Below are 17,959 nucleotides of genomic sequence, written 5' to 3'. Positions count from 1 at the left end.
AAAATCTTCTTTTCTACCATTTAATTACAAAATGATTTTAACTTCAGTCAACCGGTTTTTCCAATTGGTTTATGGTATCAACTCCTTTAAAACTTCTAGTTTCTACACCAGGATTATAATTACTGCTTCAAGGAGCTGGATCTCAGAAACAATGAAATATCCTTTCTTTATAAATTCCTTTTGAATAAGATCACTGCACTTAAGAGTAGAAAATAAATGCAATTCCCAATTTTTTTAAAAAAAAGTCTGTTTATAGAATCTCAGCCATGAACTTTCATGTATTTTGTTGTTACTTCAAAGACTAATCAGGGTAAACAAAAAAAAATTTCAAGTGTCAACTGTTATTTCTTAAATGTTGAAGTAAAGGAAATTGGGGAGGAAGGTCTTTTGTTCACAAATGATGAACACCTCCTCCAATTCATTGATCTTGTGAAGTGATAAATAAAATGTATATCTTGCCCCGAAATTTTTGAGTTCATATTATACAAAATTAAATGCGTATGTATGAGATTTTACATCAGCCATTTTGCTTATCATTTTCTAAGTAGTGTATTTCTGTTTCTCTATTTCAACCTTACTGCCTTTATGTGGACTGGTGATCTCCGCTGTGCATCCTGGTGACCAACTACACACACGCGTGTATGTGATGACGCGCAGTGTATCAGTCAGTACCACTCCCCAGCACTGATCCCTCTCCTCTGCTCTACTGACCTCCTTGTGCTCTTCATGCGATCAGCACCACCTTTCTTTTCCTTTTTCCTCCCCAGCTTCTGCTTCAGAGAAAACACGACCCTCAATCTTCTATGTCTCCTTTATTTTGCTTAACATAACGGTCTCAAATTCCATCCATTTTCTTGCAAATGACAATTTCATGTTTATGACTGAACAAAACTCCACTGTGGGTATATACAACATTTTCGTTATCCATGCATCTGCTGATGGACACTTAGGTGGTTCCATATGGACAGGGACATGCATGCATCCCTATAGTGAGACCAAATCCTCAGGATACATACCGAGGGATGGTACAGCTTGTCAAACGGTGTTACCATGCCTAGTCGTTTGAGGAACTTCCATACTGATTTCCATAGTGATCGTACTATTTTATAATCCCACCAATAGTATGAAAGTGTTTCTTTTACCTCCACATCATCTGCAGCATTTATTATTGTTTATATTCTTTATTAATTTTTTTTTTAGTTAGCTGGATGCAGTATCTTTTGTGTGTGGTACTGAGGACTGAACATAGTGCCTTACATGTGTGAAGCAAGTGCTCTGCCACTGAGCCACAACCCCAGCCCCTATTGTTTGTATTCTGAATGACTGCCATTCTGACTTCTTGTGCCACATTTTAGACCAGTAACACAGATATCAAGTCAGTCCCTGGAACATCATCCCTTTCTTCATGACAGAATTCCACTTCTATTGGATACAACAATGTACGAGGACAAGTCAAATGCAACCCATTTCCCAGCCGAAGTCCTCTGAGGTGGTTCCAGACAATGAGATGCCAGCGCAGGACATCCTGGACAGCTCCTCCCACGGAGGGGCAGTCTCAGCTGGCCTGCCCCCTTTGCCACTTTCTCAACTTGGCAAGGTGCATATGATGGCCAGAGAGTAGCAACTGTAAGGTAAAGACCAATAAAACCACAGAAACTGCAAGCTCAACTGTAAACCAAGGCCAGCAACTTGCAAGTGTGCACTTGGGAACATCATAGAAAACTAAATTGTTATAAAGGCCTCTACTTTTTAGGTTTTTTGTAACACATAGCTGAACTTAAGTTCAAAGTAATACAATCTAATAAGAAAGTAATACAAAAAAGGATCCCTGAAAATCCAGAGGAGGGAAGGCATTAGTTCTGACAGAGGCAGTGGTGGAGACAATCAGGAGCATAAAGGAACAGAGAGCAAACATGAGTTGGCGCATCCATCTGAGTACCTATCATTGTCACCCTCTATCTCGGTGCAGAGATACAGACAGAAGACACAGTGGCTGTCCCCAAGGAACTTGGAAAAAAGATACAGATGAAGAGATTTTTAAAATACAGAGTTGCTGGGCTCAGTGGCATACATCTGTAATTCCAGCTACTCAGGAGGCCGAGGCAGGAGGATCGCAAGTTCCAAGCCAGCCTCAGCAACTTAGAGAGGCCCTAAACAACTTAGCAAGACCCTGTCTCAAAATAAAATATGAAAAAGATCTGAGGATGTGGCTCAGTGGTTAAGCACCCCTAGGTTCAATCCCTGGTACCAAAAATAATAAATAAGATTATTTATATAGGGCAGTCACATAGCTGTGGTCTGCGTCACTCACACCCACAAAGGTAGCACCCCATCTTCTTCAAATGTACCACAGGTACTGGCTGCAGCATTAGAGACATAAAACAGTGCAAGAGATAAATGTACTCTTTGGAAGTAACTATGGATGAAAACCCTCCTCAAAGCATTAAAGGACTTTCACTGGCTGAGAGCAGAATTGTGTTTCACCTATGGATCTTATTTCTCCTGCACTAAAACCCCTATCCAGCTTTCCAGGGTCTCAGAAAACCAGGCCTTACTGTCCTCTAAAACCCCAGCCGCCTCATGAATGTGGCCTAGAGAACAGGAAAACTGAGTGCAACCAGGAGTAAGGAGCAAAACAGTTAATATTTATACTTTAGGAGCACGCACTGCGGTTTTAAAGGAAACATCTTTTACTTCATTTATTATCAGTTATTAAACACCATGGAGTGACTAAAAATCAAGAAAAATTATGTTGCCACACTTGGAGCACAGACTAAGGAGAGGCAAAAACCAAGAGTCTTTCTTTCCCTCCCCCTCCCTCTCTGTTGTATAAACACACACACCAAGAATAAGTAGAATGTCTTTCAAACCAAAACAATAGGAAATCACTCTTGGCTGAAAGAACAGGCTTAGATCATGTTGATTTCTTCTTTAATCCTGCTAGAGCAAGTTTCTGCACGCTCTCCGGAGCCTCCACCTACAGAGCTGTTAGGACAACAGCCAACACATATATTTAATTACGTAAGTACTCAGGGCTATCAGCCAGCTGTTACCAGTACATAATACACTGACCTCTTTCACTCACTCTCTTGCATAAAATGGCAAAAACAAAGCAACTGTTGATGTGACAGTAATCATGAAATATGCAAAGTACCAGTCTCCAAAAAAGACTAGAGATAACTACAAAACTTAATTTTGCATTTTTAAATGATTTACTACCCCTGAACTGCTTTTCTGTTCCCGATTTGCAAATTAAGTTACTAATATTTTTTTTTAACTGTGAACTTATTCTTTCATATTGTGTTTGTTCTTCTTAAGTCAACCATGAACTCAACTCTGAAATATCATTTTCCAGTTTATTTCCAGACAGATTCCTTCCTGGAACACGGCATGTGATCATCTTCCACTTTCCTTCCTTCCACATCCATTCACCTCTCACTTTCCATCGTCTGGGGACAAAGCCCACAGAGGAAACCGAGCCAAAACCTGCGCTAGACACCTAATTCCTGCCCCTCGCTTCAGGAATCGACAAAACTCTTCACTGAATGATTCCAGGAAGCTTCTTCCTCCAGTGATACCAATGTCAACTCCAAATGAGCTCCTGCAGGTGGGGAAGACTACAAAGTCCCAGCTACCCCAGAAAGCAATTCAACACAACTGCGACAAACACACGTGTGAATAAAGTGAGTTCAGAAGCCCTAACCCATGACACCAACTTGTCCAGGTAGATTTGGCCTCCTTCAGATCAGTGAAGAACAGCTCTATGCTACCTATTTACCAGGCACTGTTCTAGACACCATAGATACCTCCCCCAAGGAGGGGGACAACCTCACCAGCCTTACAGCTCTGTCTCCTCAGGAGATCCTTCCCAAGTCAAGTTGATCTTTGCAAACTTCTACTTCTTCCCTCACAACAGCTGATTAATTTGTTTGTGGGGTTTTTTATTTCTTTCAATTTTGGTGGTATATCTGGTATTTTTTGCTCATTCATCAAAAGTGAGCAATTTGATACTCAGATGTGAGGCAATGTTGTAATATTAATGTAGCAATATAGTTATACAAGTTCTAATATTCCTAACAATACATTAGCTGTAACCTGTTGATGCAACAACAGAATGATGGTTTTTAAACTCTTCCCCCACCCCCTAAAAAAGAATCCATTTAACCTAATTTATAAATATGCATGGAGTAATTATAATTGTGTGCCAAACTCAAGGCCAAAGGCTACCAGGTTTTCATCTACCCTCCCTACTCGCTGACTCATGAGATGCTTCCGTTAATCCAACCGATCGTGATTCTGAAGCTGGCCCATCTCTTCAGTTTGGTGGGAGAGTAAGAACCTGCCGTTCACAGCCCTGCTCTGCCAGCATGACCAGGGGACTGTGCCCTGTCATAACTTTCGTTTGGAAGGTAAGTTGGACCAGTGGTAACAAACACAACTTCTCACCTCATCTAGGATGAGAGGCAGGTTTCTTTCTCTTCCATAAGCAAACCAAAAAAAAAAAAAAAAAATCCTGCTTTGCTTTTTATAAGACGACCCTTTGACATTTGAAAATTAGAATGTTTCCTCTTCTTGGAAATATACATCCTGTCTTTGACAAGGGACTCACAGTGATCTTGGGACATCATTCTTAGAAGAGTCAAGGAGCAGTCTGTCAATCGTCTGTTTCCCAGGACAAAGAAAAACAGAGTCGAACTCTACAGAAGAGAGCTTTCCTGAGGTCAATCCCCTGACATCTAGACTCACAATCTAGGAAAGAACCAAATGATAAAACAATACAATGCAACACGCAACAATAGATGTTGGCCTGGGGCAGATGCAGCCAGAACCACGGGTGCTCACCCTGTGGACCCTGGAGGCGGGGCAATGTCTCCCAGGTGGTACTGCCTGTGACATCAGTGCCAAAGTGCCCTACAGGAGTCGGGTGGGGTTAGTGAGCAGGTGGCTGTGGGTGTGCACAGCGCATCACACATCTGGGAGAGAGGAAGAGGACTGTCCAGGACAAAGGAAGGGTATACCCAAACACAGCAGGTGCTTGGAGACTTTATGCCTGGGAGAGAGGATGCAATCCTAAGGGGAGGAGCAAGAGAAAAGGTGGCAGAGATAAGCAAGTAACAGACTTGAAACCACCATGTTGTACCAAGATGTCAATCTTTATCCTAGAGCTGAGGGGGAAGGACAACAGTGAAAGTTTGAAGATGAGGAAAGCATGAACTGGGACAGAAAAGCCGCTGAAAATCAGCTTCCAACTTACTGAAATGTTAAGTAAGAGTGGAGGATAATGGGGACCGCACCCCAGAATGGGCAAGAGCGAGGAAGAAAGGAGGGGGTTCAATAGGCATGTGCCTGGGCTGCGATCATCTGATGAAGCAAAAAGACACAGTGCGTCTGTCACTGCAAGTTCCAAGAACACTCATCAGGCACAGCAGCAGTGCAACGCCAAGCCTGGCCCAAGAGAAGGGGAAGGAGGGCGCAAGGACAGGAGGCGGCGGCCTCGAGCATGGGTAATGGACAGGACAGAAAATACCAGTCCACGAAAACCCCAGCTGGCCTCCAACAAGATGGCGGTGACAGCAGAAACACCAGCTGGGGGCAGGGCGAGGTGGACCCAGAGGTGGCTCAGACATGGGGAGCTGAGGTTTCCACGGGTCACCACATGAAGAAGTCCAGGGAACACTGTGGATCTCAGAGACAAGGGTCAGAAACATCCTTGGAAGAAATCTATCCATCAGCATCTGAATAATGGGCACAGAAACGGTAAGAAAACAAACTGACATTTAAGCATGGCACTGTGGAGAGAAAATAATCATTAAAGGCAATACCTGATCAATAATGCATATTAAGTGAAAGAGTACAACATTCTGAACTTTCCGTACTGGAAACTGTTGGGGGACGGTGGCTGAAGTATAATGACTACAAAACATGGACTGCCCGCTGCAGCTGCTACTGACACTTCCACAACACAGGAGGAAAGTCTAAATGGAAATAACCAAGTAAAACACAACCTTCCCCAAACAGTGTTAAAAAAAAAAAAAAAAGTACAAATGAAAAAAAAAATCTAGCCAAAGTCAAATTAAAACCCAGTGTGCTTTTATCTTCCAATGCCAAAAATTTTTAATTAAAAATTAACCAAGAGTTTTTACTTATAAATAAATAACCAGACTCACTAGTAGTCAGGCTAACAGAATCAGCTGGGGGTTTTATTTGCTTTTAAACTCCATAATTACTGACTGAAAGGGCATTCACTTCTCTATTCTTAAGTCAGCATTTTTGAAGGCAATTTATTTTATAAATTCAAGCTGGAATAATATTCCTGTACCTCCCCAATTTTAAATTATCAATAAGAACTCAACAGAAATAAGAATTCAAAGATAAATGGACATAAAACAAGAATTCTCACAGTAGAAAAGAGCATCCAACAATTTCCAAGTTTGTTCAATGGAATGTTCTATAAGGAGCATTTACAAGAAACTATAAAAAAACAATGTTACAAAAAGCAGGTCTCCTCTGCCAGACACACGCTTTTCCTCTAGATCCACTTCTCCCCTATTTTCAACTGTTCTTGCCAGGAACCCAAACCCTCCCTCTGGCATCACCATTTATTTCTGTAGGCAAAGGCAGTTCAAAGAGCGAGTGGCTCTTGTCTGTCCACTATCAGTATGGCTCAACCACGGTGCCCATTTGGGTTAATAATGCACAAGGTCAAACAGAGGTTGTCAGTTCATGATCAAAGCAAGCTGGCGATTCTTTCTGTCATTTATACAGAACACACAGGATGTGTTTATTTTTACCAGCCTCTGAATGACCTCCTGTAGGTGGCATGGAAAAGATCCCACATTTCTATAAAGCACTGGTCAAAGGACTTTTCTTATTTGATACTCTCATTAGGAGCAAATTTTGTTTTTTTAAAACTTTTGATCTTTTCCATTTACTCAAGAGCCCCTCAAGTTAAAGGCCATCTTGTCTAAATCAAATTGGAATAATGGAGAAAACGAGGACAGGGCACCTGAGAAACGCTCCAGAGGAAATGGTCTGCCTGATAAAGCACAGTGCCCTGCACGCTTCCTTCCAAACGAGTGCAGGCAAACGCATTCAAGTTCAAAGGGGGCCCCACAAAGTCGTTCTTACCTCTATTTTTGCTAAACTCCTACTCTTATTAATCTGAACAAGAAGGCACTGTAAAACCTCAGGAAAAGTAAATAAATGAATGGGGGCTGGGGTTATAGCTCAGTGGCAGAGTGCTTGCCTCGCATGTGTGAGGCACTGGGTTCAATCCCCAGCACCACATAAAAACAAAATAAAGGTACTGTGCCCGTCTACAACTAAAAATATTAAAATATAAGTGAATGGAACTCAGCCCATGGTTGTCTTTTGAGGAATTCACAATTCCTGGATCTTAATCAAAGAGACTGTCAATCACACGAAACACAGAAGTCCCTCGGTTCTTTTTCTTTGCTCCTGCGACAAAGAGGGGGTCTTTTGCCTGGTGGCTCAAGAGGTAAAATAAAGTGACAAATAACGAAAGCAACTATTAAGTACTAAGAGTACTCTGGAAAAGAAAGAGAAGCAGACAGGAGAGGAGAGCCAAGCGCCAAGGTAGAGTGCCCGCCAGAGGGCACAGCCCTGGGCTCCACCCAGCCCAACAAAGAGGGTGCAACTCGAGCACCCTGGGTAAGCGGTCCAGGTCAGGGAAACAGTGCCCACCGACTAGTGCAGTTTTTTAAATGAATTTGGGCAAAATGGATCAGGTGCTTCAGAGGAAGGAGACCATACCATTGCACTCTTCCTGACTGCGTTTTACCTCCCTCTCGGGAAAGGAAGAAAAAATATAAAATGCCTACGAGAGAGACTGCAGGGGACGGCAGAGCTGCGGGGCGAGAGCAGACAAATGTGTGAGCGACTCGGGCGCAGCGAGGTTCATCAACTCCTCCTCCTCTTTGCCAGGAGGTGGCAAGAAGCATGAAGACACCTAAATAAATCCAGGTGCTTGACAAGAGTTGGCAGTTTGTCACTCCACGCCTCCAAGGCAGCACCGTCACTGGAATCTAATGTCTTCTCAATGTTAATTGTTATTGTACCTTTTTACAGAATTATGTTTACTCGGGAAACAAATCCATGATTAACTAAAGCGTCACCTTAGAACTAATTGTAATGATCAAAAGGCTTCAAAAGTCACTAAAATATACTTAATCACATATAAAATTCTTTAATTTTTCAATCAAGCCTAAGAATAGACCAAAGGAACCTGGTTCCTGCTACCCTGGTCTGGTGATAATATTACAAGCATTTGGGCTGGGGCCGTGGCTCAGTGGCAGAGCGCTTGCCTAGCACAAGTGAGGTACTGGGTTCGATCCTTAGCACCACATACAAAAATAAAGGCATGCTGTCCATCTACAACTACAAATTTCCTTTTTAATTGCAAGCTTTTTGTATGGGTCATTCCTACTTCCATTAATCATTCAACCACCGTGTCATTACTGTGAACCACGTTTGTGACACAGCTCACACATGCTGCACAACCAACCCACAATATGTGAACACTTAAACTTTTAAAAATGGTTTAGAAGATACTCTCCAGTTACCTTATACAATAAGCATGGGAAACAATATTCTCTGGGTTCTATTCTTAGGGGGTAGCAATAGCAATAAAATATCTCCATATTAATTTGTCTTTCTTATGGGGAAAATACATAAGATGAGAATGTAGCAGACTTCTCACTTGAAAAAGAAAAGTAATGAATAGCATCTAGTGGATGCCGTCTCTGCCCCAGTGAAACTCTCCCTTCTCCTGCCTCCCAGCGTCACCTGGCCTCCTGCTCCACCCTGCCTCCTCGCCTCCTGCCACAGCTCAGGAAGAAAGGTACCCAGCCATCACTTCTTTGCAGTTTTAAATCTGTTCAATTCATTGATGCCTGCCCTGCCTCAAGACTACAACTGCTTAGCGACATCTTCATCTGTGGAGAAAATAAAATGGATAAACCCACACAACAGTCAGACTGCCTGGGTTAAAATCCCACCTCCACCGTGTATAAACTGAACAGCCTTAAAGAACTTCATCTGTCAGACAGCTGTTACTTCATCCCTAAAGCAACACTAGAAATGGAGTCTACCACTCCGAGGAGCTGCAAGAATTATGCTACATAATACACAACTCATGAAAGTGCAAGGAACGGCGCCTGCCACGCACAGGAAAGCGCAAGAAGAGCCAAGCACAGTCATGACCTGTTAATATATTCCACTTGATTACAAAGAGCTCGTTCCAAACCAAAACAAGCCCTCCCTCAGCTGATCGGCCTTTCTGAAATTCCTTACTGCACTGTAGCCACAGACCTTGGAGTCACCTTCAACTTGAGAAGTGTAAGAAATCTTTCCTCCTCCTCCAATTCCCCTCAGATCCTGGACTACGACAGCCCAGGCCTAACAGGACTGATCTACCCTATTCCTTACACCCAAGCATCCCTCACATTGTTTCTAGAAACAATCCTGAGACCAAGGGAGCAAACACAGAATCACAAAAAAAAATAATAGTAAGTTAATCATTAACAATAGTAGGAATATTTAAAATACTATCCAGATAAAGGTCAAAAGAAGGAATGTTTCTTTTTAAATAATACTGAAGCAATTCAGTATCTACTACAATGGAGGATATCTAAAAGATGCACAAGAGCAATACTTTAAAATTTTTAAATCCTTAGAAAGTCAGAGTAGACCTAACTATAGACATGTCCACATAGCAATGTCCCCATGAGATGATAGCACCTGATAACACCTTAGCCAAGCAATGTAAGTACACTCTAGGATGATCCCGCAAAGATGCAGTGACCTAACCACACAGTTCTGAGACCTGTCATCATTAAGTGACCAGGAACTGTACCTCCCTCATGGAGGGGAAAACACAAAATTGAAGGTTCAAATCTTCAAGTCATCTAAAACTTCAGTGTCTTCACAATTAAAATCCCAATGGCATTCCCTGTTGAACTTAAAAACCAATATTAAGTTTATTGGAAGGAAAGAGCAGGGAAGAGATAAGACACATAAGGGCACTAGCACTACCAAATACCTAGAGCTCATACAGATTCCTACCACTTAGGACTGTAAGAACAAGAACCTGAATAAAGAAGTTAGTCAATGAAACAAAACAGCCCAGGGACAGACCCACACAACTACAGACACTCAACTCGTCAGAGCGGGCAATACATGAGTAAAAGGCAAAAGCGTTAATTTACAAAACTGACACTGGAGCCCCTGTATCGAAAAAGAAAAAAATGAAACTGGACCACTTCCCAGGACCACCCCAGAAAAAAACAATTCCAGACAGAGTACAGATCTCAATGTGGGTTAAAATCATGAACTTTTTTTAAGAAGAAAATACAGGAGAATGTCTTAGCAGCTTCATGGTAAGGACTTGTTAAGAACACAGACCAAAAGAACGAACAAATTTTAAACCAGCATTGCTTCTCGTCAAATGAAATCTGATGAGAGTGAAAAGCACCACTGGAAACATCTCGGGACTCAGGATGCTGGATGATGTATTTTTGCCACAAAATAAAAAGAAAAAACTCACAGAAAAATGGACAAAATACCTACAAAGCCATTTCACAAAAAAGGGAAGACGCAAATGGCCAACACACAAAGATGCCCGAGCTCATTGCTGATAATGAAAATGCAAATTAAAACCACACTGAGAGACCATCCTCGTCAGATTTGCAAACCTTTCGAAACCTGACTGTGTCATCATTAGCAAGAACAGAGAACACCAAACATACACATCCATCACGGTGACCCCACCGTTCAAGGACTCGGCGCACTGCCTAGAGCAACTCTTGTGCAGATGCAATGTTTCAACGGCAGCAGTGTTCACGAAAGCGGAATAGCAGGCCAGAGCAGTGGCACCTGCATGCAATCCCAGTGACTCAGGAGGCTGAGGCAGGAGGATCACTACAGTTTGAGGTCAGCCTCAGCAAGACCCTATCTCAAAAAAAAAAAAAGAAAACTGGGGCTGTAGCTCAGAAGTAGAAAGCTCCTGGGTTCCCGGGTTCGATCCCCAGTACCAAAGAAGGGACAAGGGAGGGGAGGAGAGGAAAGCAAACACCAGGGAAAATGAAAACCAGGTCAACGGTACAATGGAGAAACAAACAGTGGCAAATTCATTCAAGGAAATGCTGTTAACAGCCCGAGCCATTTTACACCCACCAAACGGATAAACCACAAAGTACAATGTGAGGAAAAGAAGCAAGTCTCAGAACAGTGTCCATGGACTGAAGTTCAAGACGGGATCCACAGTGAGGTTAGCGGTACGCTGGGAAGTCGACCGAAGGCCATGACTCAGAACGCAGGAGAAGGACCACTCAAGGGGTGTTACTCAAAGAGGGACACAGGGCAGTTTCTATGGTTCTGAAATGATAATTCTCATGCTGGCTGGTTTCTACCCGGGTGGTACGTGTTATTTTAAGCTGTGTCTGTGTAATAGATTTCCTAGTAAAACCAGCGGGGGGAGAGCGAGTAGCAGGGCAAAGCTAAGAAGCAGAGAACCTGAGGAGGCCTGAGCAGAAGGCAGGGGGAAGGCAGGGTGGACAGCACAACAGGCCCTGGTGGACTTGGGGGTGGTTTAAACCCTGATGAAAGGCGCCAGTGGGTTGGAGAGGCTCAAGTAGAGAAGAGGTATCCCAGGAGGTGGGTGGGATGAAGACAGAGCGCCCCTGCCACGTTCCTGAGGGAATGGCACAGGCAGGGCCTCTGCACCCATCTGCCCCACGCCCTGCCACTCCCTGGGAGGAGCAGGGCTGGCGGACAGGGCCTAGGAGAGCAGCAGGAGCCGGACCTGGCGACTCCACACAATCCCTGGGTTCCAAGAGGACCACAGGACCCACAGCCATGCACTTCCACCACCTGCTGGGTAACTCCGCAAACACGCACGTCACATCAGAAAGGTCCCCACTACAGCTTCAGTCTTCAAATTCAAAACAGTGAAATCATACAAGCCCAACTCGGACGCTGACACCGTCTCATCATTTATATTGATGCCTGGAAACTTTTAAAGGCCAGTTAATCAGGGAAAGAGTTAAAATTAGTTATTAAAAATAGGAAAATCAGGGCTGTGGATGTAGCTCAGGGGTACAACACCTGCCTAGCATGTGAGAGGCACTGGGTTTGATTCTCAATACCACATATAAAGCAAAGATTCAATGACAGCTAAAAAATATTTCTCACACACACACACACACACACACACACACACACACACACACACACACGCACGTAAAACAGAACAAGTTCCACCTACTTAATGGAGTTTCTAAAGTGGTCTTCGGCTGGATTCTTCACAGTGCAACTGTTCAGGAGCCACAGATCTGCATCTGACGCGTTTTCTAGGTTTAGAAAACAAGCACAAAAATTAAGTATCACTTTTAATCAAATCAAAAACACCCAAGTGTTCACCCGGTGGCATGGGACTGCTGGGGAGGGAAGAAGGTAGGAGGAGGGTGGGCGGCCATGGGGAGCAGTGGACCTGAAGGTGTGCTCTGTGCGGCCCCGCGGCGTGTCAGCATAAGAAGCACAGCAGTCCCCTCCCCGTCCCCACCAGAGCTCCATTCCACAACTTCCCACCCAAAGCGGAACGGGCCCAATCTGATCCCTGAACACAAAATTAGTTTTCAGTGGCCCACGCCTGTAATCCTAGCAGCTCAGGAGGCTGAGGCAGGAGGATCATGAGTCCAAAGCCAGCTTCAGCAACTTAGCCAGGGCTAAGCAACTCCGTGAGACCCTGTCTCTAAATAAATACCAAAAAAAGACTAGGAATGTGGCTTAGTGGTTAAGTGCTCCCCAGTTCAATCCATGGTACCAAGACAAAATTTAGTTGTCTTTTATTTATAATTTCAACACTTTCAGGCACAGGTATCAGCATACACTGTGTATTCTGTTGCTGGAGAAGTTATTAAAAGTATAACTTGTCTGCCTTGAAAATTAACGTCACCTCAAAATGAGTCTTTCATTACTATCACCAATTTGATTAAATATAGTTACACACTATATATGGGGTGTGCATACATGTATATAAATCATTATTATAATACTGTCACTGGCAACACAAGAAATAATCCAAACTCGTGCTTATTTAAAGTGAATTTTTGGGCTAGGGTTGTGGCTCAATAGCAGAGTGCTTGCCTAGCATGTGTGAGGCCCTGGGTTGGATCCCCAGCACCACATAAAAAAGTAAACAAAAATAAAGGTATTATGTCCATGTACAACTAAAAAAAAAATTTAAGTGAATTTACAAATACCTACAACTTTGTACCTATTCTACCTTTAGTTCAGATACTTTGATTTCCCAACAGGATCTTAGACATTACAGGAGAATGACTTAAAGGAAGGAAAACGAAAACCGAGCCCCAGAGCGCTTCAACAGCACTGCAGTAAGACCCCCAGGACAGACAGGTGTCCCCGTGCACTCCTTCCCAGAAAGGCAGATTTGAGCGAAGGCTACAACTTAGTAAGAACTTCTTTCCCCTCAGTATTTTAAAAAAAAAAAAAAAAAAAAAAAAACTATCATTTTTTAAAAAAGAGGCAGGATCAAAAAATTCTTGAAATAACAAAAAGCAAGGCGAAGGCACTATTACTCGGTCAACCATGAGAATTCTCCATCTCCTCTCACCCCTTCCTCTCACTCCCCCACCACCACCCTGGTCTGTTTTGTCACCAATTAGCTTTCTCTGAGACAAATCTGATGTCACTTCCCGGCTCAGATAAAGAGGAGACTGGCCGAGCCAGCTCTAGCCACCTGCTGTCCCCACTCAATATGCATTTCTCCCCTCTACCCTGTCCAGCCAGGGCCCTCGGCCCAGCCTCCAGTCTCACCTGCAGGCTCATCGGCTGCCTCAGCTCCGCACCCCGATCACTGACCTGCAGAGAATATTCTTCCACTTTAAAATTCTGTACTAAGATCATCCACCTTTCCAGGCTGTCTTCGTGGTCTTAGATACTGAAGGCTGTATTTTAATCTGCTGTTCTCTCAATGTCCAAATCCCAATGCTGAGATGGGTACACACCAGACACTCAAATGGCCATGGAAGACCCGAGGTGCACGTAGGTAGGGGATGCGACAGGGAACGGTGGAATGCTGTGGGCCACTGCACAGGGCACCTCCACCAACTCCCACCAGCTTCCCAATGCTCTGGAGGCCAACGTGGCCTTCTGAAATAACTTCCAAGAAGTGTGATGTACTTAAATGTCTACTACGGGACTTCTTGTTCACAGCTAGATCCCCAACACTTACGTCAGTGCCTGGAACAGGGCAGTCGCTTATTAAATATTTTACTGAATAAATGTTGGATTTAAAACATATCACTACTATGAGCAATGCACTACAGACAAGAAAAGCTCGTGGATACCTGTTAACTGATGATTGAAAACATGTAGCAACTACACATTTAAAAAAAAAAGCCACACTAACGACAGAACTGTGCCAGATGCCAGCTTGCCTCCTGGTCCATCCGTCCATCCAATTACCTTCAAATTATTAGAAAACTCATGCCACAGGCACTCAAGGAAAACTCCAGCAATAAATAAGAGAAATTAGCCTACTTTGGAATTTTGCGAATGGTGGCTTTCGAAATAAAGATCATCAATATTATGCTTGATGGTCCAGTAATTGCAATCAACAAGAACCCTGTGAATATACCCAATGCAGACAAAATTACCTACACTTTTAGAGCCCCCCGCCCAAGAGAGAATAAGCCTTCTCCAATGAACACAGGAAATTCCTAATTGTTTCTCACTCAATCTGGAGTTAGTACTGAATATTGTCACAAAGCGGCTCTACTGAAAGGCTTCAATCAGTCACACTGCAGCCAGCACACACTAAGGATCTCCCAGGAGCAGGCTCCAGACTAGCTACCGGGAATGTGGCTGGGAAGAGACCCTCCTCACAGTCTTGATGTCTGACACATGAGACATTAAAATTTAAATTAAGTCGGGCATGGCAGTGCATGCCTGCAAGAGCTCGGGAGGCTGAGGCAGGAAGATCGTGAGTTCAAAGCCAGCTTCAGCAGAAGTGAGGCACTAGGCAACTCAGTGAGACCTTGTCTCTAAATAAAATACAAAATAGGGCTGGGGAGGTGGCTCAGTGGTTGAGTGCCCCCAGGTTCAATCCCTGGTACTCAAAAAAAAAAAAAAAACAAAAAAAAAACTTAATAACAAAAAGCAAAGAAATAAACAGAATCATTTGAAATGCCAACCCATGATGATGATTAAGAAGGGTAGCAGAGAAAACCAGGGGTGCCGACTCGAAGAGCCCTCCCTCCGGGGTGGAAATGATGGGAAGGAATCTGCCATGCAAAGACGAGAAGGAAGAGCACACCACAGCGCAGAGGCCCTGAAACAGCACCACGTTCACCATGTCCTAGGAAGAGGGAAAAGACTGGTGTGTGCGGATGCCTGGAGAGTAGGGAAGAAAGGTCAGAGGCAGGCAAGGCCCAGAGTCTGTTGAAAATGAACAACTTAGGATTTTATTCTAAGTGTAATAGAAAGTCACCACTGGATTTCCAACAAGAGCCAAGTTCTACTTCAGGAAGAACACTCTGGCTGCACTGTGAAGACTGTAGACGGACAACAGTAAAGGCAGTGGGGGAAAGAAAGTAAAGGCAGTAAGACAGCTAAAAGCTGTTCCTAGGAGTACATGAAACACCATGGTAACTGGGATCACAGCTATGGCAAGAGAGAAGCAAGTGGGGGAGGCATATTTTGAAAATAGAGTGTTAGCTTTCCAACACTAACAAAATACCTGCGATTACTGACTTATAAAGAGAGGGTTCATTTTGGCCCAGCTTTGAAAGTTCCAGTCCATGGCCAATTGGTCCCCTTCTTTTGGGCCTCTTATGAGGAAGCACATCAAGGAGGGAGGAAATGGAAGAGCAAAACCGTTCAACTCATGGCCAGGAAGCAGGGGAAAAAGAGGCCCGTGTCCACAGTCCACTGACCTCTCTCTAGGCTCCACTGCATCCCAATAACACCTTCCTGCAGGCCAACCTTTCACACACGGGCCTTCAGGGAACATTTGACCAAACCAGAGCACAGTAACGAAGCCAGATTAAACAGGAGACCCGCAGGAGGAATCGAGTCAGGCTCCGAAGCACACAGGAAGGATGATTCCGCCTGAGCAGCAGAAGTATGCAATGCCGTTTGCCGAGATGAGGGAGGTGTGGAAAGCAGGATTTTGTTTCAGTCGTGCTATGTTTGAGATCCCTATTGAATACCTGGCTGGAAACACACATCGGCCTTTTGCACACATAAATGGAAGCAGGGGGAGTCTCGGACTAAAGACAGAGAGGATCAAGGGTCTACCGAAGACACCTGAATAACTCAAATTCTAGAAATGGACAAGTTCACCTAGCGAGAAAGTACGGAAAAAACGGGTGGGAGTGGTACGAGGCAGAATCATGGGTTATTCAGAGGTCTGGTAGGAAAGTTCATGAGAACGAAGCTGGGTGCAGGGTGAGCAGGCAGCTACTCGGGGAGGCTGAAGCAGGAGGTCAAGACTAGACACACAACACAGTGAAACCCATCCCCAAAAAATGAACAAGATAGAATGAAAGCTACTAGGAAGCATGATGTCATAAAAGTCCAAAGAAGAAAGTGCTTTTGAAGAGGAATTACGTCAAATACCACAAGTTCAAAAACAACCTAGGGATAAATATTTACACTATTAATAAAACAGGACAATACTTCCTATTTTTCATTTTCCATTCTCAATTTCGAGTATTAGATTACTCTGCCTGATCCCAAATCATCTAGCTATGGTCCTTTTTACCAAGTAACAGGAAAACTCACTACAGAAGAAAAGTGGATAGGAAAATTGTATGTGGCTATTCGCCAATAAAGTGGCGATTCCATGTGGCCTGCCCCGTTATGAACATGGTTCTAGCTTCTAAGATGGTAGATGGTGTCCACACTATCCGATCTGTAACTGTTTTTCCAGAGAGGTGGGAGGCTACATTCACGTTCTCACCAGTTGTAAGAAAGGTCCCCATTTCAAATACCCGTGTGGAGGAGCAGCGGAAACACCTGGAGAGGAAGAAGCCACCAACTGACGGCCACCTGGAAGTGACCACATCCAGAACAAGCAGGGAACACTGGGAGACTGCCTTTCAGGACTCCACGCCCAAAGCCCAAGACAGCTGCAAGCAGCCTGCCACCTGTGGATGACTTGGCCGTGTGAGGACAGGCTCAGAGGTGGACACGCATGGTCTGCGTCAAGCACCTCGGAGGCCTCCCAGGGCCACGGCAGGAACAATAGTAAAGAGCAGTTAGGGAAGGCGACAGACGGGTGGTAGAAGGCGCAAGGTTCGGGGGCAGGCTTGATGCGGACCCGAGAGGTCCACCTGCGGCGGGGTCTGGCCTGCCGCCATGATGAGCCTGTACACTGCTGAGGAGCACAATGTCCCAGCGCCAAGCAGGATGTCGGTCTGGCTTGGAAGCCTGCGACTTCAGGCTGGCCGGAGGGGACCTCAAGATCCGATTTCCCAGTCCTTCACCATTGTGAGTGGCACTCCAATGAACAGCACTGTGCACACAACATTTTGCTCTTTTCCCAGATTGATTCAACAGTCCAATCTTTTTGGACTTCAGTCCAAAGACAAAGAGCAAGTTCACTCCTGGGATACAGGCATGATTGCACAAATGGTACAACTCTGCATTGTGTACAACCAGAGGAATGAAAAAATGTGCTCCATTTGTGTACAATGAAAGGAAAAGCATTCTGCTGTCATGTACAACTAATCAAAAAATTAGATTTTAAAAAAATTCACAGAAATTATGTTGTCATATTCCCCTCCATAAGGGTGTGTCCTTGTGCTTACCCACCAATGAGCCATTTTAAATTTTTCTTTTTCTAAGCTTTGCATGGACATCGCTTTTATAATTTTTTTAAATTTTAATCCTCAACAGGGACATGAGGATACTAAGT

General features: G+C 44.0%; 1 protein-coding gene across 6 annotated transcripts in view; it reads right to left on the bottom strand.

The window, feature by feature from the left end:
* Cdkal1 (CDKAL1 threonylcarbamoyladenosine tRNA methylthiotransferase) overlaps positions 1–17,959 on the bottom strand; it is a 633,756-nt gene that overhangs the window by 538,065 nt on the left and 77,732 nt on the right. For all 6 annotated transcript variants that reach the window (XR_013425476.1, XM_078020596.1, XM_078020592.1 and 3 more), the window contains one exon: positions 12,284–12,368. Coding sequence is in view for 5 of the 6 variants with exons in the window: in XM_078020596.1 (XP_077876722.1) it covers positions 12,284–12,368 (85 nt within the window). In the remaining variant the exon portion in view is untranslated. The remainder of the gene's footprint in view (positions 1–12,283; positions 12,369–17,959) is intronic.

This window comes from Ictidomys tridecemlineatus, chromosome 8 (assembly GCF_052094955.1).
Source record: "Ictidomys tridecemlineatus isolate mIctTri1 chromosome 8, mIctTri1.hap1, whole genome shotgun sequence".
NCBI classification, from domain to species: domain Eukaryota; kingdom Metazoa; phylum Chordata; class Mammalia; order Rodentia; family Sciuridae; genus Ictidomys; species Ictidomys tridecemlineatus.
Note: the sequence above shows the minus strand (reverse complement) of the source record. Positions and strands in the feature narration are given on the sequence as shown.